This window comes from Lepeophtheirus salmonis, chromosome 10, assembly GCF_016086655.4.
Source record: "Lepeophtheirus salmonis chromosome 10, UVic_Lsal_1.4, whole genome shotgun sequence".
Taxonomy (NCBI): domain Eukaryota; kingdom Metazoa; phylum Arthropoda; class Copepoda; order Siphonostomatoida; family Caligidae; genus Lepeophtheirus; species Lepeophtheirus salmonis.
The window spans coordinates 19,347,612-19,375,197 of NC_052140.2; the positions used below are offsets into that span (position 1 = coordinate 19,347,612).

The 27,586-nt window shown below is 32.0% G+C and overlaps 1 protein-coding gene across 1 annotated transcript in view; it reads right to left on the reverse strand.

Moving 5' to 3' along the window:
• LOC121125444 (uncharacterized) overlaps positions 1-27,586 on the reverse strand; it is a 134,004-nt gene that overhangs the window by 83,744 nt on the left and 22,674 nt on the right. Inside the window, exons 2-3 of the mRNA XM_040720642.2 lie at positions 2,609-2,741; positions 1,532-1,630 (exon numbers count right to left, since the gene is read on the reverse strand). Coding sequence (XP_040576576.1) covers positions 1,532-1,630; positions 2,609-2,728 — 219 coding nt within the window. The 5' untranslated portion in view covers positions 2,729-2,741. The remainder of the gene's footprint in view (positions 1-1,531; positions 1,631-2,608; positions 2,742-27,586) is intronic.

Here is a 27,586-nt window from a genome sequence, read left to right on the forward strand (position 1 = left end):
CCAACACTGTATTTTATGTAGAACCAAAAGGCATTAAATGCTTATATTCTTTTAATAGGTAGACACACAACAAAGTCATATCATGCACATCTCAAATAGGTATCAATTAGACCATAAAACGTCCATCATGTAGGAAATTAAGATGAATGATCATTAGTACTTTAGTTTTCCGTTACCTCCTTTATAAATCCATCATTAGCCTAAAAGTTACCCATAATAGTGTAGACATATGTACACCTTACTTCTTCTAATGGGAGTACAAAAAACAAGAGAAGCAATCAACATAAAAACAGATCAAGCTAAGATATAAATCATAGCTGTTTTTTATATAAATAGAAACAGGACTGCAAAAAAAAAAAACATGATGAGCAAAGTATTTATACATATAATATATGTCTGTGAATATGCAAATATATATAAATATAAGCAAGACTGAAGTGCAGCCCATTTCAATATTAATAATATATGAATATACCGAGTGTCCATGTACCGAATGTTTACCGATCTCTTTTCACCCCAGAAAGTTCACCTCCCTCATTTCAACCCAAGACTAGTTAATCCCCAAGTTAGTAAAATGTAGACACCATTTTATCCTTATGCCAACCCACTAAACTACTATTTCACAGGCGCATTTTTAGAGCAAGGTCTGTCGGACATGCTAAACCAATACCAATGTTCTGAGTGTCTCCATCAATGCAGGTTGAAAATAGATGGACATGATACTCGTGAATAAGATCAAACCCGCATTGACTTCAAGATCAGGTTGGATGCCATTATGGAGATTGATGATAGTGACTACATTCAATTCTAAATAATAAATATGTGAAATATAACATTGAATTCTTCCAAAACCTAGTTTTTTGGATAAATCTTGATTAAAAAAATCAATTCAATATTGCAGCGTAGTAATAGATTCTAGAATCCAATACTCTTTTGTTAATAAAATTTTGATTAATTATGCTTCAAATAAGTCCCTTTGGTGTAAAAACAATTGGAAACCAATATATTATTAACTTTTCAAACACACCTATTAAAGTATTTTGATTTTTTAATTTTTGAATCGTATTTTCTCAGGATTGGAGGATCACATATTTGAAATATTTGCAAAAAACAAAATCATATGTACATATATTGATTTTTTTTTCTTTCTCAAAAGTTGTCTCAAACCTGTAAGAAGGTTAAAAATACTCAAAAAATTTAAATCAAAAATTGAAAAAAGTAAAATTTTGTTGACCTTAATTATGTAAGACACCAGATATATGCGTATAAATAAATTAAACGTGAGATCCCCTGCCAAAAGGAGCATAAAGAACGACAAGTATCTCCTCGTTAACTCCTACAATGGGTGTTTCAAATACAAAATCCTAAATTTTATTTGCGAAAAAGTTAAATACGTGTATCGTTAAAAAAGACATCTTTCAATACTGAGTTCTACGCATTAATCTTGTGTTTTAATGGATTTCTTAGGCTAGTTAATATTCAAGAGATGTAAAAAAAAAAAAAAAAGATATATAAATATGAATATTCTTACGAGATCTTTATCGTTTAGAGGCACTCCAAGCATCAATAAAGTTTTTATAACGTCAATATGTCCATTAGAGGCTCCTAAATGTATTGGGGATTGTCCTTTCTGCAAAAATATAAAAGAAACAAATATAAGCTATAAATACTCACAATCCACATGAGTTTTATTTACGTCAACAATAAAACAATCTTAAACAAAAATAAAGTAAAAGAGAAACCCTCAACGGATTTTCTTTACTGTGGTATAAAGCCCCCTCTATCTAAAATGCAAAACTTTTTTAAAAGGGGAGCCTTCGTTATACTTGCTATATTTTTATGTTTAATATTAAGAACTTTTCGTAAACAATTATCTAAAGAAACTGTAAACAAGAAATAAGCAAAGTCAACCCAGAAATAATAGACCCATAACCAAAAACATGGAGTAACATAGAGCTTCTGGAGCTATTTGTGCATGGAAAATCCCCATGAGAGATCTTTTAAGTGATCGGCTGAAACCGCTCTACTGTGTACCAAGTGACCGTAAGAGGCACAAAAAAAAAAGCTTCCACAATGTTCAGATCAAGATCAAAGAGGCCATAAAAGTTGATTGAGGCAGTTAAAGGCACTATTGAAGGTAAAAGAGGCAAGGTGTCTGTCCATGGCCTTGCTCCTACATTTCAAAGCAGCCAGACCACAATATATCGCTCGGTGAAACAAGACTTAAGTCTTGATGTCTACAAGAAAACTCAACGTCAGGATTTGAAGCCTATGGATCTAGTAAAGGTGTAACCCAGTGCAAAATTCTCCTCAACAAGCTGAAGGAAAAATCTCTTGGACTCTCCATAGCCACGACTTTTTCCCCCTGGACTTTGGTATTTTTGGACACCTCAAGTCTATGCTTTAGGGAGTCTGGTACACAACAAAGGTCCAACTTAAGGTTAACATCATCATTGTTTGAGTCAAACTAGAGCCGATATTTGCAAAAAAACTGCTGTGAAAAGTTCTACAGTTGGCTGGAACTAATACTAATGTTTTCCAATTTCAATTTTCAGAAAATTCATTCAGGCTTGCTTTTATGTTGACAGGTCATATATGTAAAACTTACCGAGTCTTTAAATTCAAGTATTTGTTTCTTAGAGTCCTCCTGTTGAAGTAGTTGAACGATTTGCTGATTAAGGCCGTTAAGGCAAGCTGATAGGATCCAATTGTCCAGATTGTTCGACATATTGGAAATGAATCTGTAAAGGAAAGTAAATATGTAAATTAATGATATTACGTAATAAGTCAAATGTTGCTTTATAATTATAGCTTATTAAGTACAGTGAAACCCCAAAACTCAACGCTAATTTGTTGAAGCGCCGAGAAGGGATGAAATCGATCAATTTCCCTCATAAGATATAAGAGAAAACAGATAAATCTATTCTCAATGATGAAGTTTCTTGCACAAAAAATTGAGAAAAATGTCCTCAGATTTAATTAATGTCACTTAAATAAGAAAAAACATTATTTAAATTTGATATTTTTACCATGTAAAATACACAAATTTCTTCTATATCCTGATTGAACTCCATCAATTGGGTCTTATAAACAAAAGAAACTTAACTTAAGGCATTGAATACTACTTTATACCAATGATAAATATTATAACATCAAAGTATTATGTACTAAAAATCTTTAAAAATATCTTTTTTTTTTCCAATTAATCGTTAATTTATTACCTATAATAAGGATATAAGGTTATTTGATGGTGTAACATCATATTTTTAACAGGTTTTAGGGTCAAATATGTCATGAAACAAGGCAATTGAGAGACACAAATTTATGGACTATAAGGTTTAAGTACTTTGATTTCTTGGTCTCATTTTGACATTAAATAATTATATATTTTCCTACATATTAATTAGAAAAATGGTTTACTTGTTATAAAACTTGAATTTTTAGAACCCCAAAACGGCATACATCTATATACTGACGTCATATGAAAACACTTTATAATTTTTTGGTAAACTAAGGGAAGTAAGTTAATTGATTAACTTTTTATTACACAATGGAAGTCAATCAGAGTGTTTTAGTAGCTGTTAATTACAATTTCATTCTAGAAAAGAGAAAATCTAAGTTTAAAATGTCTCCATGAGTATTTGTGGTCATGATTCATGAATGACCTGAGTCTGGTAAATTTTATTCAATAAAATCACCCACAGCCTCAGTTACAGTCTTTATACATGAAACTCGAGAGCAGGTCTTCACCAATTGGTCCCTTGGAAAATCCTGGAATTTCTTCTTGATCCGACTATTAAGTTCTTGTGTGGTGTTGTAGGGGTTTCGGTTTTGTATGTCGTTCGATCGTACCCCCACAAAAAATCTATCGGATTAAGATCCAGCGAATTTGGAAGTCAGAGTCCGGCGAGATGAAGTTTTCCAGCCATTTGACATCAGCCAGCATTACTGTTACCTCAAAATCCCCTTTAGATGCATCAAACTGCCTCCTAACGAACGTAACATTGAGTCCCAGAGTTCGAGTAATTCTTATGCTGTCGCTCACAGCGCAGTTTCCAAGGAAGGTTCCATACCTTTTCCAAATATTTGGGACAACGAATTCGTCAATTGATTCCATTTTGTTCCAACTGGTGCAGGTTTGAACAAGCTATCTAACAAACAAAAAAAAAAAAAATAGCTTCCTAATTGCCGGCGTTTGCCCAAGAGAGAACACCAAAGTGATGGTATATATAGCTTGCCCACCCTGTATAACCCCACAAATGAGGGTCAATGGCTCAGTTTTCTTGCGTACACCTTGTTTCCTCTAATTTGTTCCTTCTCAATGGCCCCCACAAATCAATTCCACAGAATATTTTACATTAATAGGGTACAAATATCTGTAAAGAGGATGCTGAATGAATCAGTCAAACCCACCGCAAATCAATGAACCTACAAATAGCTCATTTGTATCCAAAAAGGGCTGTCAACCATTATCTATAGAAAATAAACCAGCGGGACTACCTTTGTGTGAAAACATATTTTTAACTCTGGTCAGCTGGTCATGTACATAGCCTCTTTTTTTCTCGCCTCTTGATAGTAAAAATAAATAATAATATTTACGTATTTACGTGAAATTGCAGCTGCTTCGTAATATGGTTGGTTTATTTCTATATTATTATTAAGTCATGAAAATAATAATATTTTTATTATCACAGTGATGCGAGACTGCTATTATTTTTTTTATTATTAACAAGACTACAAAATATACTCAATTTATTGAGTGGATATTTCTTTTCTCTTTACTTCTTCTAACGAAGGTTATGAAGAAGGTTAGATACATGCGAAGAAATATAATACTAACAATGAAAAAAATAAATACAATTTTTAACAAGTTTTTCTACCTCTTTTAAATTATGAAATACAGCTCATAAAAAATATGTTTTAAAAGAGTTAATTACTTAACAAATAGACATGGGCTGAAAACAAAACAAAAATCATTAATAATAATTAATTCTTTATTAGATGATGTAAATCATATGGGGAAAAAACACATGACAATTTAAAGCATAGTTGGGATGAGAGCAGTCAAGGAAAGGAAGTCAATAAATACAAATCCCACTTCGTATCTACCCAGGGCATAGGGAGGAATGACTATGACGTCCATCTTTAATTCTACTCAGAGTCCCACAAAAACTTACACTTAATATTCCTTAACAAATCCTTAGTGTTACTTATCAATGAAATATTTTTTTTAGAGTAGGAAACTAAAAGCAGAGTGGACTCAAGAAGGAATTGTCTTAAGAATCTCAATGAAGGAGCTATAAATAGAATATGATAATTTTCTCTTTCTGTTCCTCACTGGGTCTTTCAGACAATTATTCTGTCTTTTTATACATAGATTTCCTTTGTTCATTTAGAAGTATACAATGATTCTGTAGAAGATCTGGAGCAATTCAAGTATTCTTGAACATAGAAACAATGATTCATATGGTCACATACCTTGATGTAAAGGGGATATCTACAATGAAGGATCCTTCTATTAAACGATATGAGATCAACCGAGTGAGGGACAAGGATGGTAGGCCCCTTGAACAGAACATGAAGTTGAAGAGAGGATCAGAAGCCGTGTGGCTAGGATATTACTCAAATGAAAAAATATGAACTCCTAGGAACGACGGGTAGATACCAATCCCGGAAAATTTATATGGTAACCCTGACAATTTGGAGAATGTTTGGGAGAAGAGCAGGTCATCTGTTATAAAGTTTCATTAGATTAGCCTCAATCAGATGAAGGAAATAAATAAGGTCAGTCTTTAAAATATGACTGTATTGATTGAAATATCAATGAAAATGTCCAATGACCTATCCAAATGATTTCCCCCAAAGACGCCTATTGCAACAACAAATTTGATTTCCTCAATTGTTAACTAATGCCCTAAATGTGAAGGAAGTGATTTTCAGGATGACAATTGTAATTCTCTTAAAGAGCTAACGTATATAATTCAAGAAGCTATTTACTCCAACCTTAAATCCACCTAGCAGCCACTTATTAGAATCAAATTAAGTAATGTCTTTTTTTAAGTTCTTCGAGAGAACGTTCTTACAATAGCACAGAACCTTCCAAATTCACAATGATGGCCCATGATGAAACTACATTCAATGAGGTGAAGAAACAGAAATCAGATTTCGTAAAACAAGGGATCAAAACCTTTCCGCTTGCTCAAATAAAAGGAACTAAAACAGATCTTCTAAAGTGTGATAAATGTTTGAAGAGGAATTGTACCCACAATTAATTCCAAAGTGCTGATGAACTTATGACACCCTTTGTGTTGTGAAAAAAATGCGGAAACAGATGGTAGTTCTGTCAAGCTGACCAACCACTGCCTCTCTCATTATCCCCTTTAATAAGGATATGTCATTTAGTATGTCTAATACAATCATAAATACTAAACCAATATTTGTACATATATTTTCTACTATCCTGTAATTAGTTACAATGAGTTAAGTACAATGAATCTGATTTAATAATTGAACTTTATTAAATTAAAGTAAAATACAATTGAAATAAAAACGGTTAAATACAGTCTTAGAAATAGACAAAGATTCTAATGATTCCAAGATTAGAAATATTATAACCGCGCAACAACCTTGTAGTTAAATTTGATAAAGGGACTTTTTTTTTGTTCAAGTGTCCCTAATGAATAGACAGAGACAATTTTCTTTATTTGGATATCTTTGTAATTGAACGCTGTAAACATTCAGCTTATAACGGATTTCATTTTACTTTACAAAAAAAAAATGAAATTTAAGACATAGACAATAACATAAGAAGATTAAGTTGAAGGAATGTTTTTTGTCTTTGTCTTAAAACGTACAAATGTTTTCCTTTTAAGTCTTTCGTCTCACAGTCAATCCAGTAATCGAAAATTCTGGACCTCTAAGCAAGATGAAATAGGGGTAACCCCCATGAAATAATATCAGGATTGTAAAGGAATGTCCATTAGAGAGATAGTATTTCGATTACGGCTAGTGCGGAAAAGTTGTGTCATGGTATGAAAATTATTTAGTTTGTGAAAATAGAGTGCGAAAATACGTTTTTACTTATTTTCCATAAAAATAGTTTTGATAGACATTTTTCTTACCAATAGAAAGTTTTGCAAAAGTTTATTTCTAAATTTGTCTTATGCAACAAAAAAAAAGAGAAAAAAGTGAGTAAAATTTGATGATCTGCATATAGCGTACATTCTACATTCATATATATTATCACAAATGAAACATCAAAATATTTGTTTCTATATTGTTCTCTCGTTTTGCCCCATAGGGTAGCTGTTGTATAAACAATTTATCCTATTATTTTTTATAGGATAGAATAATGTCTATCATCATTAATTAATGCAAAATAATGATTAATGCTGTATTTTAATATTTCTTAACGAAATAAAGAACTTTTGCCTCCTTCTACGCTTTGAACTAGATGTGATACCTAAAGATAATATCGTAGGTAAAGGACATTTTGCATAGTTTATTTTTTTACCACTTGACAACTTTTCCACAACTTTTCCAAATAAGCGTTAATCGAAATTAGAAAAAAGTAGAGAAATCAACCACCTTACTCTCCGTGGGGACAGGTGTATGAATATGTATAGTACCCTCTTTGGATTACAACCTTTCAGGAAATAGGAAGCTTCATAAGGAGTGATTAGACCTATCCTTTGTGTATATATAATTATTATTCTGTCAAAGGGTATTATCATTCATTTTTGTGGGTAGTTGATGACAGTGGAGTCTAAATATGTACTCGTGGTGTGTTGACGATTAGTGTTTGTTCATGTATCTGGAAGACATAGAAATGCCGCAAATCTTGTAAGAAGGATTAATTTTCATTCTCATTATATCAAAGGTCCTGGTTCATTAATGTACAACATATTATTGTTTAAATAACGTTGAAATAATATATAGGTACATTTGACCAGTGGTTCCCAAACTTTCAAATACAGCCACCTATTTTAAAACTAGCGAACAAGAAACGACCCCAATTCTTAAAATGTCTTGGATATAATTCAATTTTTGGTTCAATAAACTACAATTTATTGCGATTATTGAATTACAGCTACCCAGGGGAACAATTAGGGCCGGGATTTTTACAAATAAATTGAAGACAATAATCAAATTTATCTATAAGCGCTGAATCCAAAATTGATCTCAGTTTTTCTCTCAGTCATTTGAATTCTAAAATATCTGGGGCGATAGTATTATCGTTCAAAGTTATTTTTTACCCTTAAAAACATCCCCAAATTAAAATTAGGATTTATATAACTTTTATAAAAGTATATTTTATGATTAAAAAAAAGTTTTTTTTTGATTCTGTATCTTGTTCTAAACTCGATATATTTCCATTTTAGGTTGAAAAATCATTAAAACTACAGTAGGAGTCTCTTAATTACATGTTTTTAAGTAATTAGGCAACTCCTAAAATGATCCATAGAGAACTGTTGACGCTTTTGAGTCACAAATGGCCTTTGCTCAAACCTTTTGAACTTCCACCAAGCTGCCTTGACCACTATTGAGACGGCATTCTTATTAAATCTAACCACAAAGTATAAAATAATCGCCTTGATGCTGCCAAATTGGGCTAAATCTTGTCAGAAATCGGTTAATTTGGTGGGAAGAGTAAACCAAAACAAAAACATAAGTCATTCTTTTTCAATATTTCTTTTATTTATTAAAGGATTTATAACAAAGTGAATAATATTTTTCGCTGATAAACCGAATATTAAAAAATGTAAAAAAATAAATCCATTATTCTTAGAGTATTTTTTCCCAAATATTTATTTTTCTCCATGAATGTTCATTTCTTTGGTAATCAAAACAGTGCTTACATAACGGTCCGACTCGACGATTTCAATTATTTTATCCACATTTTCAACAATTGCCCTTCCAGAGCGCGGTGCATCTTTTAGATAAAAATTATCGCAACGAACTCCCCGAAACCAAAATACCACGTGATTGACTATTACAGTATTAGGAGAATAAACACTATTCACTTTTTTAGCCTGCTTGCGTTTTTGCCTTTATAAAAGAAAAACTGTCAAATATGAATACTTTTATTTTTACAAGTGTCCATTTTTGACGCCCACTCAAACAATACACAGTCAGAAAATCACAAAACTACCAAATAAGCTTTTTGATTACAAACGATTATCTTTCTAACACCATCTAGTGTAAACGGATACCACTTATACAACGCAAGACTCACATTGGAGAAATAGTAGATATTTGTTTACTACGCCAATAATATGGGACATTGGTACAAGATGTTTAAAAGTTGTTAATTTTGACACAAAAGTACCAAACTTTCCGGAATTAAAATGGCCTTTTCAACACCGTAAATGACCTGAAATGCATTATACTTTTCCAAAGGCAGTTTTTTTATCTGTGCAAGTGGAGATAAATATTATTTAGATAACGGAACACCCTAATATACATAGACGATCCTTCTTGACTGACTATAATTAATACACGTCAACAGTCAACGTTTTCTTCATATGGCAGACAAGATTAATTTATTTTAATTAAGGAAAAGATGGAGAGGGGGAGAAGATATATAATCTCACGATTGCAAAAAAAGTAAAAAAACAACTACTGCAATGCCAAATAATATCCATCTTTTCAAAAGAAAGTAAATAAAGACCATCTAAAATCAAATAGCTTTGACGCTAATGGATGATGCTACAAGTACCAAGAAGAAAATAAATGGTGGTGTACACACTGAATTGCACAAAGTAATTACTAGAGGGTGTTTGGTGTTAGCAGCCAGCAACACATTTGGATGTGGCTGAGGAGGCGTGTCGTCGGCTCTTAATAGCATCATTTATCAACTTCATTTAGGAAAATATGTTTGTGCATTTGTTTGATTTTTTTTTTGTTATAATAGATAATTGGATTTGAGATGTTGAACTTAATGAGCAAGGATGATGAATTTTGTTGTAAAAAATATGACATTGAACGAGTGGGTGTTTTGTTATTTTGACAGAGCTGCTATCATTAATTTTCGAAAGAGAAAACATGTAAGAATAAAGCAAGCACTACTGCATCAAAGATGAAGAGTAATACTGAGGATTTTTTGTTGAGTTCCAAGTGTAAGTCCTTGTTGGACTCAGGATATAATTGAAGACTCATATCTCTGTAATTCTTGTCTATATCTTTGCTCGATACGGAGTGGGGTTTATGTCTATTAAGCCTTCATATAATAACTGCTTACAGCTCATTTAATGAGAAGTCATAATAGATAAGCTGGTTTCCTCCATGACATTCATCAAATTGTCGGGATTACCATGTTATTTTTGAGTTTTCTTTATCTCCAGCTGTTATCACAACTCTTTCTTTTTTGAGGAGAGAATCTCACAGTATTGAGTAACTACGCGTGAGTGTGCATATGATAAATGGAGAATAACACTCCTGATTTGGTGGGAGATTTCTTCTACCTATATCAAATCAAGATTTTTCTGTTCACCGACGCCTAATAACTCCGAGTAATACTGACTACTTCCACTTGTGTTTCTAAGTTTAAAAAAGTATATAAAGTACGCGGGTCCAGAGGCAAATGCCCCCTCTAGCACTGCTACTACATATGTCTATTTGGGAGAGCTGTTGTATTCGATCCTACCTTAGAATCGAGTGAGGCCTAGTACATTGAGTACTCTGACTTTATGTACTCAGATTATGAGGAATGGGACTCGAATACTGTTCTTCAATTTCTGGTGTAATTAAAAAAAAATCGAGTGAAAGAGTGGACATAATGAAGGTCAACATTAACAGTTCACAAATTTTTCAACTTTGGGTGACAAATTAGAAGTTCTTATTCATAAAAAGAGTTGCCTCTGAGGATATAGGTGTCATTAAATGCTCAAAAATCATTTAAGAAGAGTGTGTTATTTATTGCAATCGTATGGTTCTACGAAAATTACTCTCAGAAACATTGCCCTACCGAACATTGTCATCGGAAAATTGCCTGCAATTATAATATAATGCAATGACTCATCTAGGTTCATTATATTTCCTAAAGCGGTGGCAGTGGTTTTTAATTTGCCTTACGGCCCCGAGTATATCTGTTGACCTGGTAAATAAACAATTCTATATAGTGTTCTTTATAATGTCGAAAGTAATTTCGAACCTTTCCCTAAGTCCCAAGGTTATGTTACACAATCCGGCGTGTCAGGGGTCCAATTTATGAAATAAAGAGTGTTTTTTTTTTATTGTCGCCAATCTGCAGTTGGGAACATTATCAACGGATTCTTAGATGGAACAGATCAATTGATGAATTACAATAATTGTAGTATATTTGCGGGAAATCTACCGCTCACGCAACCTTCTATCTTTATTAACATATTTTTTGGTTATAAATCATTACTAGCTATAAACGTACAAATTCCTACATGTAGGCATGTTAGAATATACTAAAAAAGATTGCAGATTTTTCTATAGCATATTTCACTCCATAAAATCCAATTATATTTTAATTTGTCAAAAAAGTGCTCCATATATAACTTACAATAACTGACCTTACAAATCTGTAGTTGAAAGAGTATTGGATTACATGATCTTCAACATTTGCGAATTGGATATCCATATAAAGACTGCAAATTTATAATTACAAAATAACTTGAAAGTGATATCTTTAGATATTGTATTATATTGTTATAAAAATAATGTATTCTAGGTCAAGAGTTCGAGGATCGTGGGAGTTTTATGGAGTCCAAAAGTCATAGATTCATAATACTATCTCAGCAATCGTTTCTTGCAATTTTGTGAGCTCCATATTTAAATGTTAATGTAATAAATATGTGATCTTAAAAGGATTATTATTCCAGATTAATACGTACAAGCGTATAATTAGAGTCTTTGATATTTTCGGTTTCCACGTTCTCAACTCGCATTTTGAGTTTATCTGGAATCATGCGTGTGTATCTTCAACACTATACAAAGTTGTTAGTATATACTAGATTTTCTCATTTATTTGGACTCTGTCATTGTGCAGGATCCCGGTAAATAAGAGGATCACGTGTGTAAATAATAAATATTAAGAAATTTAAGTATTTCTTAAAATTAAAATTAGTGATATATCGGTCCTTATGTCGGACTGAAGACTGCAAACCCATTCAGTTCAGTATCAATCCGGCCTGGTTCAGTTCTAATAACTACTAAGTTTATTACTTGATGACGTCACTGAAATATATTTATTTTGGAGGAGCTGGGTGTATTATAAGTATGAAATACACAACGTATTATACAGGTTAAAAGTCTACTTTCGAATCACTAAAATCTACAGAGGGGAGGCCCAAAACTTGGGAGTAGCGTGAATAAATTATAAAAATCGTGATTGATATGAATTCAAGAAAAAACAGCTAAAAACCAATTTGTAATATATATTTAATAGTATATATTCACTAAGTTTTTTTATACAATATTTCCTCCTTCACAAGCAATAACTGGCTACACACGCCGGTGAACAGATTGGCAGCTACTGACGATGAAAGCTGTGCCTATGGCGCACCACGCTGTTATGGTGACAGCTCGGAGCGAATACAAATTTGGATGAGAGGTACGCCAGACATTATTCTTTAAGACATCCCAAACTGCAAAGTACATAGGATTGAGGTCAGGGCTGGAGGAGGGACACTTTGAGGGAGGCCAGAAGTCAGCCATATTGTTGCCCCTGAAGTTCTTGATGTAGTTGGGAGTCTGTATGAGGATGCCAACGATCTTTGGAGTCTTCTAGGCCTTTTTTTGTTGTTGCTCCAACATTTTTATACTCACAGACTTGGGATACAGACTAAACTTGATTGTTTTTACTTCAGTTGTCGTTTGGATGCGTAGTGAAATCTTTTAATATAATTAACGAGGATAAAATAATAAATAAATGCTCCCAATTTAATATTATGTAACTCTTTTTGCTGTAAGTGGAAAACGAGGGAGAAACCTAAGTAGTTCCTCACTTAAATATTCATTATTGCATATGTATTAGGTATGTGAGTAGGGTTTTATATGATGAACGTGTTGAATAAATTTCTTAAACATGAATGTAGATGATATGGACAATCCCTTAAATCGCCATACTTAACTGTATCTGAAATCTCCTTTAATATATAAGTACCTACTAAATACAAAATGATCGTTACTAGCTCCTTAGGAATTATCTACTCTCTTCAAGACATAAATGATTAAAGTTGTAAAAAACAACTCAATAAAGGTTTTATTCATATAATAATGCATCAGTTGATAGCAATTATTATAAATGTTATGTTACATCTTTTGTGTATAGTGTAAATACTAAGCATTTTAGTTTTGTAGTTATTGGCAACATTAACATATTTTTTTATTTTCTAAAGCTGACATCATTCCGGAGGAGATAATATCTAAGTATGAATCTGTAACCACGAGTGTGAGTTCTCGTAAATGACGAAGAGTAACGCTGAGGAATTAAAAGTGTAAGTCCTTGTTATTTCTGGCCCCCATAATGGAACGCTCCAGACTTTGAGCGACCTGTCTTAAACTGAGTAATGGGTAGTGTTTTTTCAGTACTTATTTATTCAGTCCAATTCAGCTGAGTCTCAGGCCAGTCCTATCGGTCTTTGGGACTAATCTTTAGGATTGTCATTACTAGAACCGATTAGAAATATTAGACAAGGAAGAAATAAAGTTCCGTGACGTCATCGAGGAGGGAACTTTATCAGTTTCTATGACTGATATGCAGGACTGAACTGGACCGGATCGAAACTGAAGTGGAAAGGACATCAGTTTTCAGTCCTAAATAAAACACTAGTCATGGGTAGATTCAATTCATTTTTTGGGTTCTCTTATTGATTCCAAAGACCCTTAAACTATTTTAGTTATTAACTATTTTGAATATATAAGTAAAATTTAATCTCAAATACAGCTCATCTCGAAAATTGATATTTGTCATTACACGAACAAGTCAACTCGACAAAGAACACAAAAACTCGACCATTTGGACTTGAATTTAACAACGGTGCTCTGTACTTTTGTCATAAACTATTTTACCTCATAGCAATTTTGCCTCAAGGATATTTCGCCTTTTTATATATGAGTTAGATTTATACGTCGTTATTGTTTATTTTTGGTTGAAATTGATGTTTTCTTTGAATTTTTAACTCAAAATATGCAATATTTATTACTATAAAATGCATTAAATATTTGTTTTTCTGATGGTATAATAATGGGAATATACTCTTGCCTCTTTTAATGCTTGTTAATCAATCCGAGAGACTTTGCTGCTATGAATAACCAATCATGTCAAAATGATCGGAGTAGTGATTAGTACTTCTTCTATTCGAATCATTAACTTTCTTGCTTATCATAATTTTTTTAACCTATTTTGTCTGTTTTTCGAATTCATTACATGTGAGATTTTGTTAGTATATACAGAGAAATTTTTTGGCATAGTTCATTCATTATCCCAACAGAAAACAACTATTTAATACATTTTATAGTAATACACATTACATTAATTTCAACAAAAAATATAAAATAACAACTTATAAATCTCTTTTTATATTTAGGAAAAATGTCCTTCAAGCGAAATAGTTCATGGTTAAAGTACCTAGCGCCGAATTTAGCATCACAATCTAAATTTTCATGACTTCATCAACAAAAACAGTTGTATTATTCATGAAAACTACATTCCTTTGACATGGGCGTAATGAGGATATAATATTTTTTTTTGTGAAACAAACATTTATTCATGATGTGTAATAACCAAATGGTATTTTCTTTGTGTTTTTTTTTTTGTAAGAAACGATTTATTGTCATTTTCCCATTTCCTCGAAGAAAAATCCTTTCCTCCTTAGAAAAAGAAAAATACAAAAACGACAAAGACATAATCTTACCTCCCGGAATTCCTTTGATATCTATGATAATATTTTCAAAATATAATAATTATTTGTACAACTACAAAAATGTTAATAAGTTGTCCTTATATATCGTCAGATTAGAATCCCCATTCAATTCCGCCGACTTTTAGTCAAATAAAAATATTTTTTATTTATTTAATAACACCATTATTATTGATATATACGGAATGATAAGAAAAAAAATAACCTAAATGACCTATTGATATTGAATAAATAATATAGTATATAAAAAGAACATTTAAAAGACGACAAAAATACCCATTTAATTCATTTTTTATGATAATATGTCTCGCTGTTAATTTTATTGTAGTATTGGGGCAATTGTTTACTTTGCTAACTTATGGGGAAAACCCAAAAAAAACCTCTCAAATTAAGGAATTTTTGCTTTTTACTAAAAAATTTAACATTTAAGGTATCATAGAACCCAAAATACAATGTGTATTTTTGTATTAGTCAAATAATACCGTGTCATATAACAGTGGATATTCATGTGGAACGTAAGAATTGTTGGTGTCGGCCATCTTTGGAAGTTTTAATGGAATCAAATCCGTTTTTATTTCGACTAAGAAAAATGGTGCATTACTGCATTAGATGTCAAAATGGGACTGATAATGTAAATGAAGTATGTCCTTTAAAGCAGTGATTCTCATCCTTATGCAGAGGAGGAGCCATACATTTTACCCGAATGATTGAGCCAAGGATTTTTTGGCACATGTTTTCATGACTTCTTTTTAGAATAAACAACATTCAATGATGACTTTTTATTTTATTTTATGATCTTGATAATCTTTGTGTAGTCCTAGACGATGCACCCTGGAGTTCCCTAGGGAATCACTACTCTAATGCCTATTTTTATAATATATAAGACCCTAATATGCATTTAAAATATGTTATAACATTGTTATACAAACTGATTTTCATATGGTAGACAATAAATTAATAATTACAGTCTAAAGAATAATTTTCTCTAAATATCCAGCTTTTTTCATCCCTTTTCGATACGAAATCACATTAATACTAAAAAAACTTATTAATATCATAGGGATTTTCAGTATTCATATTATTTAATTCAAATATTACTGGTTTTGTTTTTGGCACGAAATAGTATTCAATAGTAATCTCCCAATATTAAATATATGATTGAGTTTAACCTAATTTTTTGAGAAGGAAATTTGTTTATTTTATCCAATAGAAATATGAACTCAAATTTCCAAACAGAGCGTCGCAAATGGTTCATGGCGCCATGTCTGACGTCAGTGAAAACGCAATATATCTATCTATATATGAAAGAGTAATTTTTTATAATAATAATTATTTTATGGAAATTTCAATTACTATTGATTTTTAAATTAAATACACCTTGAATTTATTGATTTTCAATTACACAGGGAGGGGATGTTGCCTTATATGTCCATCCCTGGGCTCACTCAGTGGGAAATCAGACAATATCATAATTTACCAATTTTCTTTTTTTATTATTTATTTAGTTTTTAAATTAAAAAAAAAAAAAAATGGGGAAAAATAAATAAAATCTTCTGAGAGTCATACTTTTTATGGGACTTGAGAGCTATGAGTATTCCTCCCACTAACATAAAAATCACAGACAGTAAATACATATTTCCTTGTCAGCTGTTTATTTTTCTTTGCTACAAACATATTTTATGCGTGATCTGACTGGATGAGTTTGTATTTAGCAATACAAAGTACGAAAAAAAGTCCTTTACAACAGGCTGAGTCAGGAATTATTCATCCAATTATTCATAGGGTTATCATAATCACAAAACTTAAATGACTGCTCCTATTTCGTCCCATATCTCAAGAAAACGTCAAAGTCGGACGTAAAATCCATCGTTATCTTCAACATCCATGAAAAAAATATGATATTGTAGGAATTATACATTTTTTTTAGTAACCTACACATATTTTTTTATTTATAAAATATTATCATTAATTGAATGTTGTTATTTTTCCGCAAGACGGCACCACTCTCTGTTGCTTTCTTTACAAATGAATGTAAGGAAACAACGCTCACGCGTCTCATTACCAACTATACATAATTTCAGCTTGAGCTATTAAAAGTATATGGTTAAAATTTACTTATAACTAATATAAAAGTGTGTATTTGAGCCTTATAATGTGCCACATAATATTTGTGTAATTTATATTAAAAAAGTCAAAAATGATATAATTAATGTATGGAGAATAATTGCATTATTCTCATTCCAGGTAATGTAAATCCTTCATTTAAAATTATTCATTTCATTAAGTTGGATTCAACTTGTACAATTTACAGCTTGTACTCAACATATATATATATATTTAAATATCTAACTCACATATAATAATTATTGTGCCAAGGCTTGAAATATGCATAAATTGTATAAATTTGAGATTAAAACCAAGCACTTAGACAAAAGAGTATAATATGTCCATAGTAAGTAAGTAAATAAGACACTCTCTTCCTTCCCCGTTCATTCCAACTGGTTCTCTCTTGAACCTATGTGGATTGCTACGCATAAACAAACAAACAAACACACACACACACATACACCATAAATTCCATTTCAAGAGTAATGATAATAAGTGCTTTGTAACAGCTCATTATTGTAAGAACTACGGGGATGAAATTTAGTCATAAATGACGATAAATACGTACTTGAGTCCACTTTACTAAAAAAACCGCATCCTCAAAGAAATGTGTTTTTAATTATTGTAATAGAATCTTCATGTATACTAACTAGTATTGAGACTCCATCTGATATCGAAATTTAATTCGATTTGGTCTTATTGTTAATTGATTTTAATGGAACTATGTAGCTCAATGTGCAACAATGCGCTCGGGATAAATTATTCCCATGAACTCAATATGCATAGGTTAGCGCCCCGGTCATTCCTAGAGAAGGAAATTTGCTAATTATATGGACTTCAAAGACAATTCATTGGTCAGATGAAGTAACTCTTATACTATAATGTTAACTTATACTGAATCATTGCAACTAATTAAAGGAAAAAAATAATTAAATTATGGAACGACCTTTCGTTCCATGCTGCCTCGTGATGCTAACTGGAAGCATTTACGACATGTTAAAAAAAGATAACCGAAAATTAACATGGTAATATAGACAATTTGAATCATTTGTTGGAGGAGATCAGCTTAGTTATCATGACGTTTTATTAGATGAGCTATAAGTAGGTACTACCTTTCCTCTAAGTCAATTGGCGAAACAAAGATCACGTGATCAATAGTTGTCTATGAATAGTAGGCTAGACAAATCCTTTTATGTTCACTAGGGGCGTCGAGTGTACATTAATATAATTCTATAACTAACAAGGTAACCTCCATGAAGCTACGTTTTTAAGTGGATTTTCAGAGTGAATTCTTCAAAGTAAAGAAAAAGTTGCATGAAGGAAAAATGATAAAGTGACGTCATTTGAAGTATCATAAAAAACGATATCTGGGGTGTTAAAAAATGATGCGAATATGTAGAGATGCCAAAAATATGATAATGCAGAAGGGAGTGCCCCTTTGTATTTTATTTTACAAAGCTGTAGTTATTCTTTTTTGATCCTTGAAGAGAGAACAATACTTATAAAGTAATCATTGGTCGTCAAAGACGAATAGTGACAATACGGATGTGTTGGTGAATTATAAGTGTAAATCCTTGTTTGACTTGGAGTTTAATTGAGCCTCAACATCCGAGCAATTTACCCCTATAAGTCATTTCTATACAAGGAGTGGGGCCCCTGTGTTTATTTCCTTCTTCTTTCTTCTTCCTTCTGCTTGCTTGATCTAATAAAATGTCATGATAGCTAAGCTGTTTTTCTTCAAAAACATTATTCAAATTGTCAGGGGCAACACATTCATTTTCAGTTTCTTTCTTTTAAATAAGGAAAAATATTACGATTTATAACCCCACATATGAGAGAACGGCTCAAGATGTTTTACGCATAGCTTGTTTCCTCTAATGTGTTCTTTCTTCATGGACCCCACAAATTAATTCCTCAGAATATTGGGTCTAAACATCTATAAAAATGATGCTGAATGGATCAGTCAAACCCAACGTAAAATCAATGAAGTTACAAATAGCTCATTTTTATATAAAAAAGGCTGTTTTCCATTATCTATGGAGAATAAACCAGTAGGACTACCTGTGTGTTAAAACATATTTTAACCCTTGTCAGCTGCTCAAGTACGTAGCATCTTTCTCTTTCACCACTCTTGAGAATGCTGAGTGGAGCAGTCAAACCCACCGTACATCAGTGATTTGTAGAAATAGTTCAAGAGAATTGATCTATTTTTGCTGTACAGACGTAACCGTCTCATGCCGAACATGAATCATTAGTTCCACAAACTATATGGGATAGCCAGAGCATACTACCACACTATTAAATACATATTTGTTCATGGATTTATGGGACGACCCTTTCTTCAAATAATATCTATTTGTTATCATTCATTCATTCGACGCGACTCACAGCCTCTCTCCACCTCATGAGTCAATAATGAGTACTCTTTACACACATTATTTATTAATGTTGTTCAAATTCCATTAATTTGTACTTGAAGGAGAGAGGATTATTATTCAATTTGAGTTTGTCATTTGTATGGAGAGGGTAGAGAGGTTAAAAGGGGTCAACGATGCTTTAAAGAATGAGTAAGTGGGTTGGGTGGAGACGACTTTATATTTTAATCTTCCTCCCTCCCCCCTCTCTCAAGGTATACATAGGTAAATGTATAATTACTTTTCTAATTGCCCCTATTTACCTATGTAAACTATAAAGGTACATCATTGTTGTTGCTGTTCCAACTTTTTTATCTCTTACACATAATTGAGCTCAAGTACATAGGTATGCATAAAAAATAACTCTCCTTGCATTAAAGCACTATTACATATTATTATGTAGAAATGATTTATTTTGATCATAGTGGGAGTATCCATCATTGCAGCATGGAGTGGATTTGGTGTTGACAAACAGACAAAGTTCATTATCATAATATACATATAGACTAAAGACACAAAACATATGTGTATATAGGGGAGACAGTTTCAACATGGGACAGTTTCTCTTTTTCCGGGAAATTGTTATGAAGCAGAGCTTGAGAATTTTTTTTATACAAAGTGGGGACTCAAAACTTGCAGTAGAATGACTGAACTACAAAAACGTGATTCAAGAAAAGAACAACTTTTCACAAATTTGTGAATTCTTTAAATACTATATTTAGCCATGTTTTAGATTCCATATGTCATCCTTTACAAGCAATACCAGCCTACACAGATGACAACAAACAGATTGACAGCTCTAGACGATGAAGGGCACTTACATTATTCCAGCTAGATTAGCTGAAAGCAACTGTGGCAAGGGAAGAGGGGGAGAAGGAAATAAAAAAGGGTACAAGAATGGCTTCAATGTGGATACTCAATTTGAGTCCTTCAAGGACTAACAAATAAAACTACGCAATAAATCCTAAGGATTACTCTCTGCCTTTATGAAAACAGATCAATATTCAACCCGGTTTTGAATGTAATTGAATGTAGTAGGAAAGGAAGTCACTCCTAAGGAATTCAATAATAATGACAACAGCTTACAAAAAGAATATTCACTCTTCCGTTTGGCAGCTAAAAACCCATAAAAAACAACCACAAATTGGTATTAGAGCCTGACTCTACATCAAATATATTGAATATTGTTTATTTAGTATCTGCTGTCCTTTGGTTTCGTAATGGACACCCGTATTTAATTCTTACACTAAAAGATGCTTAGGATTTACAGCTCTATTTTCTTTTACACAAATTGCCCTTAGGTATGTTATTTTTTTGTATTTTGAAATGGACTATTCCCCTTTTTAAATTTGACTTTGTCATTTTCAATTGTACTGTTCCTATTTTGAATGAGACTATTTCCTTTTTGAATTGGGCCGTTCCCATTTTGAATTTGACTATTATCATTCTTATGAAATATATTGAATATTTTTTTTGGGTAAAGTGTCCTAGAAACGTAAATTACATATTTGGTATTCCATACTATAACTCCACTCTAAATGTGATTATAATATTTCCTGTTGTGCATGTGTGGTGTTTTCGCTTTCTGTTGTGTGTTCCATGTTCTTTATTTCAAGTGGTGGGTTCCTTCCAGAGGGAATGTATGTGTAGATACATGATAGAGGATGTTATTTTCAATAATATAGAATATCAACATCATCCATCAATGTTTTTGGTACACAGGGTGCAGGAGAAAATTTTTCCGGTTGATTTAATCGCATTTTTTCAGTAAGATTTTGCTTGATTTTTTTGACCATGTGATTGTATCATATATAACCTTTGTTGAATTTAGTTTTTGTTTAGAATCAGTCATCAAATCAGTGAACAGGAGGCAAAAAAACCGTCGTGTATTTGACTTGCTTGATGCACATTTTTATAGCCAAAAACGATATCCTTGCCATCGTCAAAGTGAATGTGAAGACCTTCCACAATATCTGACATGCCAAGAATGTTGGAAAAGGGGCGTCCAGAGCTCAAGGAAACTTTACTGATTTTTGACCCAAGGACATGATGATTCTCTCATGCACCAACTAGAACTCCCTTGATTACTTTTTGTGGGGCTCCATCGAGGGGGGTATCACAAATGTAACCCAACAACGAAATGTGGTCTCTGTCATCCCTTACTTGAACCCTGTAGATTACTTTTGGTGGAGCGGCATCAATGGCATCACAAATACAACCCCACACCGAAAAATTGATTACCCAAAGTCCACCGTCTCCAATATCTAGGTCAACAACTCTGAGAAAAAAGTGTCAAAGCCTGTACCAGATTCAGACACGGTATTGAGGCTGTAACTGCTTCTAATGGAGGGCATATCGAATAAGATGCAGTCTCTGTGATTTGCCATTAATGTTTACAAATGTACTTTTATTAAATCACCCAAAAGTTTTGCTTATACAGACTTGAAAAATTTGCTTCTGCACCCTGTATACTCAGTATAGGTAATAGATATATTCATATCTTGACACACCGAAGGAGGAAACCTGCATTATCACATGATACAATTTCTATATTTCCTCCAAAATACATATATATATATAATATTTTGGCTACATTTAATGGTTCTACACAAAGTAAAGAGGACATTTTCTTTGTCTTTTAGTTCATGATCCATTATGTAGAGTAAAGAATTATCCCTGAAACATGAAAAACAAAGATTTATACATGAAATTGTGGTTTTATGAATAGCCATGTAAGTAATGTGTTTTGTCGTTGTAATTTGTAATGAAGTGATGGATTGGTATCAAGTTCCTCATCCATTCAAATGTAATTTTATGCTTCAATGGTTTACTTATATGACGTACGTAAATACTAAGGTTTCTCTCTCAGGATACCATTTTTCTAGATTTTGTTGGTATTTTACACATACGAAAACGATTTAAATGTACAGGAATGCAATCGCTATTGACGCTCGTTTTAACATTGCACAACATTCGACATATCTCTGGTAAAAATAGTCATTTAAACTTTTTTTTGATCATATTTATAAATCATGTAATAATAAATCAATAATATCATGTTTTAGATTTGACTTTTATTTAAAGGAATAATTAAAGAAAGGAAAAACACCCTCAAATTGTCACCACGAATCGATTTTACCTTCTTTAAGAACCAACAAGTGGGACAGGATTGGACTGGACCGCGCTTCTAAGTAAAGAACGGCACAAAACTAATCGTAATGTCCCTAATAGACGTGTAGAATACCCAGTGATGGGCAAATTAACCTATCTTTTTAACTAGTTAAGTTAAAGTAAATTATTATTTTATTTTTTAATAAATAATAAGCAAAAGTTAATTTCGATTATAAATTTGTAACTAGTTAAGTTTAGAGTACTTTAAGTTAAATTAACTTACCCAACCTTTGTTCAGTTAAAATTAAATTAAATATTAAAAAAAAAAATAACTATTTAAGTTAGTCCATTGAGAGATTTATCAATGCCTTATAATAAAAATTATTCTGTCGGTCTCTTTCACTCGGTTTTTCTCTACTTGCAACTGAACGATATAAAAAAAAAAAACAGATTCAAACTATTCTAAGCGAAAAGGCAATGCAAGAAAAATTAACAAATTAAAACGAGGTAAAATAAACCTAAAGTTTAGATTTTTAAGTTTTTATGTAACTTTCAACTATATGTAATATTATAAAAATATCGGAGATAATGTAAAAACGATTTGGTGTGGAATGACCCAGTTCCAAAGTTTGATGAAACAAAGAGTGTCGACACAGTGGTTAACTCAATTATCGGAGAACTAATGGTTATTTCAAGAAAGTTTTTGTAGTATTTCAACTGAGAATAAAAAAAAAAAAATTAACTAATTAACTTAATCAATTTAAGTTAAAGTTAAGATAAGTTAAGTTTGAAAAATTAATTACAAAGTTAAAAGTTAATTTTGATAAAAAAAAATTAACTATTTTAATTAAAATAACACTGTTTCAATAATTAATTACTGAATGTAAAAGTTAATTAACTCAAGTTGTGAACTTATCTAAGTTGAGTTAAGCTGCATTAACTTGCCCAACTCTGAGAACACTTTGATTTTGATGTGCCAATATCCCTTGAAATACACTTCCCTTGCTTAACATTTCACGGATTAAATTGTTTCAAATCTAATACTATTCAATCAACTAACTACAGACACACCATGTTCACATCGTTTTTTCAATGGTTAAAAAGTGCCTGACGGATTGTGTATATAGTTATATAGGATATATGACTGAATGTGTCAAATATAAACTGATCAAATATAATAATATATTTGTCTAACTCAAAATAGGTTAAAACAATAAACCCAATTTATAGATAGGTAAGTAAATAAAGATAACCCTGTCTTTAATAATGACTGAAACACCTGCCGAAATCCTCACGCATCACCATTAATAATATCTTTTTTAACATTCCTCAAAATATATACCCATGTTGAGTCACTCCCTTTCTGTTATTAGTATCAGTGAAGTCGATGATAAGGATCGATTGTAAAAAAATAAAATATATTTATTTGTTATAGTGATGGATTTCAGTCAGGTCTTGATTTTAGATCCGAGTAGCTTCGGTTCTTTTCGTAATTTGCAAATCCTAATGATGGATTTCGGATTCTAAATTTAGATCTGCTAGGTTCTAATCTTTAAAAAAGAATATTCGAATCATTTGCATAATGTTTCGATTCGCGTTGTGAGAAACGAACATAGTAGATTTTTGAGTTCGTGGTACCAGAACCGACCATTGTAAATTTTTCTGTTTGCAGTCAAAATGACTACTTTTAAAGATCAACAAAAGGATTAGGGGCTGACTTACAGTTGTCTCATATGTATTGACAGATTTTAGTTACTAAATTTTGATCCAGATCACTTACTTTATCAATAAAAAATTATTTTTTTTGCGCAAATTTTTCGGTTTGTGATCAAAATAAATACTGTCAAAAATCAACAAATGGACTAGGATAAGACTTGAGGTTGTCTTTTATTACTCGTCTCTAATTTTTTGTATCCGTATCCAAACATATCGTCCTTGTCCAACTCTGTTATTCTCAATGATATCGAATCCAAACATAGTTTAGGGGGTTTGTTAAATACCCAAGATCTATCACTACCTTATTGAGTAGCTCTTCTTGTATTATCATTATCTGTGACGTTGCTGATAAGGATCGATTGTATAAAAAATATTTCAAAAAATACATAATAACAGGATAAACATCCTGAGGTCTAAAATATGTAATTTCTACTTCCCAATTGCATTGTGAGAAAAAAATATGTCTTCATTATCATTATAGGTTTTCATATGTAAAGAACAAACATTAAATGAATTATAAATTTTCTTTTACAAAATTAAGAGCCTCACAAAAATCCTTGCTTTGATTAAAGAATTTTTGATTTTTCTAAAAAAATAAAATATTAGTAAAAAGGGCAATTCACATTCACTTCCAGGAGCATTGGTAGATTTTTGTTTAGGGAAGAGGAAGGACTTCCACCCAAATTACAAGACTTTGTTATAAAATACAATTTTAATTAATGTTTTTTTATGGACATTTTTTGGAGAAGGGCTTAAAGCTATGAACCAATTGGATACCATGAGTATAACTCTATTACTATCTGTACAGTTTTCATAAGTTCACTTTTTGATTGGGCAAAAGCGTTGTCTACTAATATTAGTTCCTGAACAAAGAGACAGAGAGAGGTGTCGTATTCCGACAAAACAATACAACTCCCTAAATGATGATTATCATAATCACATAGAACAGACACCAGCGCCCTCAAGCAATATATATTTATATTAGTCAAGGATACAAAAAAAGTCACGCCACCTTGCGGATAATATATTTTTTTTGAGTTTACTCATGTTCTATTGAATTAACGAGTTTTATTCGAGGTAGAAAAAAATATTGCATACGCCACTAGGTAAAATAGAGTCATCTTTGGTATCATTAAAGGGACATCTTGCGGAAGAAAATTTTTGACGTAGCCAAGGAAATATTTTTAAACTAACAGGCGCTAACTGGTTCTAATATCAAATCAGTACAGTTGTACATGCAACAGTATCTGTATTAGGTTTTGGTCTGAAAATAATGGATCATTTAGATCAAACTAATTTCGCCAAGAAAAGAAGTTCAGCCTGAATTAAAAATTTGGTATAGATGGGGCCCAAGAAAAATTCAGTCAAAACTTACGCACATTCAATTCAAGAGAATAATGTATATCAAGTACGTTGTCCATTGAGCTACGTCGTTCCGTTTTTACCATTCAACAGTAAAAACGGATTAATTAGTCTTTCTTTAGTCTTACGGCCCTGGCTATCTTTTTATTTTCTTAACTCCGTAGTTAGCAAATACTGCACATGACGATTGAAAATTCAGAACATCTCTTCTTCCTATGTCCGTCCATGTAAGTATTAATTAACAGAGTAGAGGAGATGGAACAAAAAAATGCAGAACTACGAAGCAATTAAGGCTTCAAATCATTTAGAAAAATTCAAAATAAAAGCATTACACCAAAAATACAGTCAGTCATGTATGCGGCAAGGACTATTAAAAAGGCAATACCTCAAGGGGGGTGAAGAAGATGATCAAGAGATCAATATCAAATCGTGGAGAGTGTTGATGAGAATGGGATACTAATTAAATGTATTGAAATTTGTGTGTCAATTTGTTTTTGTTTTTTTGATTTCGTTATAACTTTTTAAATAGTTATCCAAAAAACATTTTTATTAGTTGAAAAAACAAAACAAAAAATAAAGCTGAAAAGACATAGTTAATAATTACGTCATTTAAGCTGTTATAGTTACCATAAAATTCAGTGAGGACCAGTTTCTATAACTGACAAAACAAACTAGGAATGTACTGATAAGTTTGTACGGTCTCGGACCGAGTTTCGACACTAATCAGTACACTGCTATCCCTATAGTATCACCATGTATAGAGGGATAAGGGTGTGCATAGGCTCAAACAACTAGCCTGTAAAACTCCTACAAGTATTAGTGACAATTAAAGTGTCATAAATAAATGCAATTATTATTAATTAATGGTTGACAACAGGGAGAGAGTTTCAAAAATTGTAATCACTATATCATTTTCTTATGCGTCTAAGTATAAAATAGATGTATAGCCCTACAGAAAATGTATGTACAAAATCCTCCGTGATTAACTCTTCTCCATTGTTAGAGCGAACCCTCCTCTACCATTGTTTAAAATCAAGAAGCTTTACAAATATTTTAATTAGATAAAATAATGTTTTGTTTGTGTTTTGTTTTAAGTCATGACCGTAGAAAATAAGACACTGACGCAATTGATCTTTTTGAAGCGCGGAAATCCAATAATGAGATGTGCAAAAAGTAGGGGAGACCCGTAAGATTTGCAACACGGCCGGTATTGGCTGCAAAAATGATAATTGTAAATTCTCAAAAGGTGAGTGATTATACTTTCCCCCCTTGTTGGACAGACCTTACTTTTCGAGTATAAAATAGTGTCAGGAACACAATTTACATTACAATAGGGCATGATTAAACTAAAGTTGAAATATTATCCGCAAGATGGAGTGACCGTCTGTAGTTTGTTGGTTAAAAAAATGGCGCGTGCCAAGAAGAATTTTCACAGCGCTCTCACTGTGAGTAACATACATCTATATTTTAAATCGAATTCATTAAGTTGTATTATTTAACCGCAAAGCAGCGCCACTCCCTGTCACTTTTTGTTTACAAAATAAAACAGGGTGAGGATTTTAAATCCGGAACAAGTTTCAACTGACAAAAATGTTTATGAAAAAATACAAAATTATTGGGATGTACTCCAAATACGAACGCTGTGCGGTCATATTTGTGTGCTTCCAGGACGGGCGCATGTTTAAAACACAAATAACTCCATAGCTAAGGATGTTAAAAAGGTTCAATTGATGTTAACTGACCTTTTGTCCTGCTAGAATTTTAAATTGGTGCTGATAATCCAATCTTTAAAATCTCTATGTCTTGTGCAAGTGAAATGTGGCTCTGGAAGATAAATTTTTCCACTGAGCCCTCTTTATATTTTTTACGGGCGGTAGTACCCGGTATTGCCCGTAATAATTAGGCCTACGATAAAAGACAATTTTTTTAACAATATAACAGATATCTCCACAAGAAATTATCAGTCTTACTCTCCGTGTCTCATGT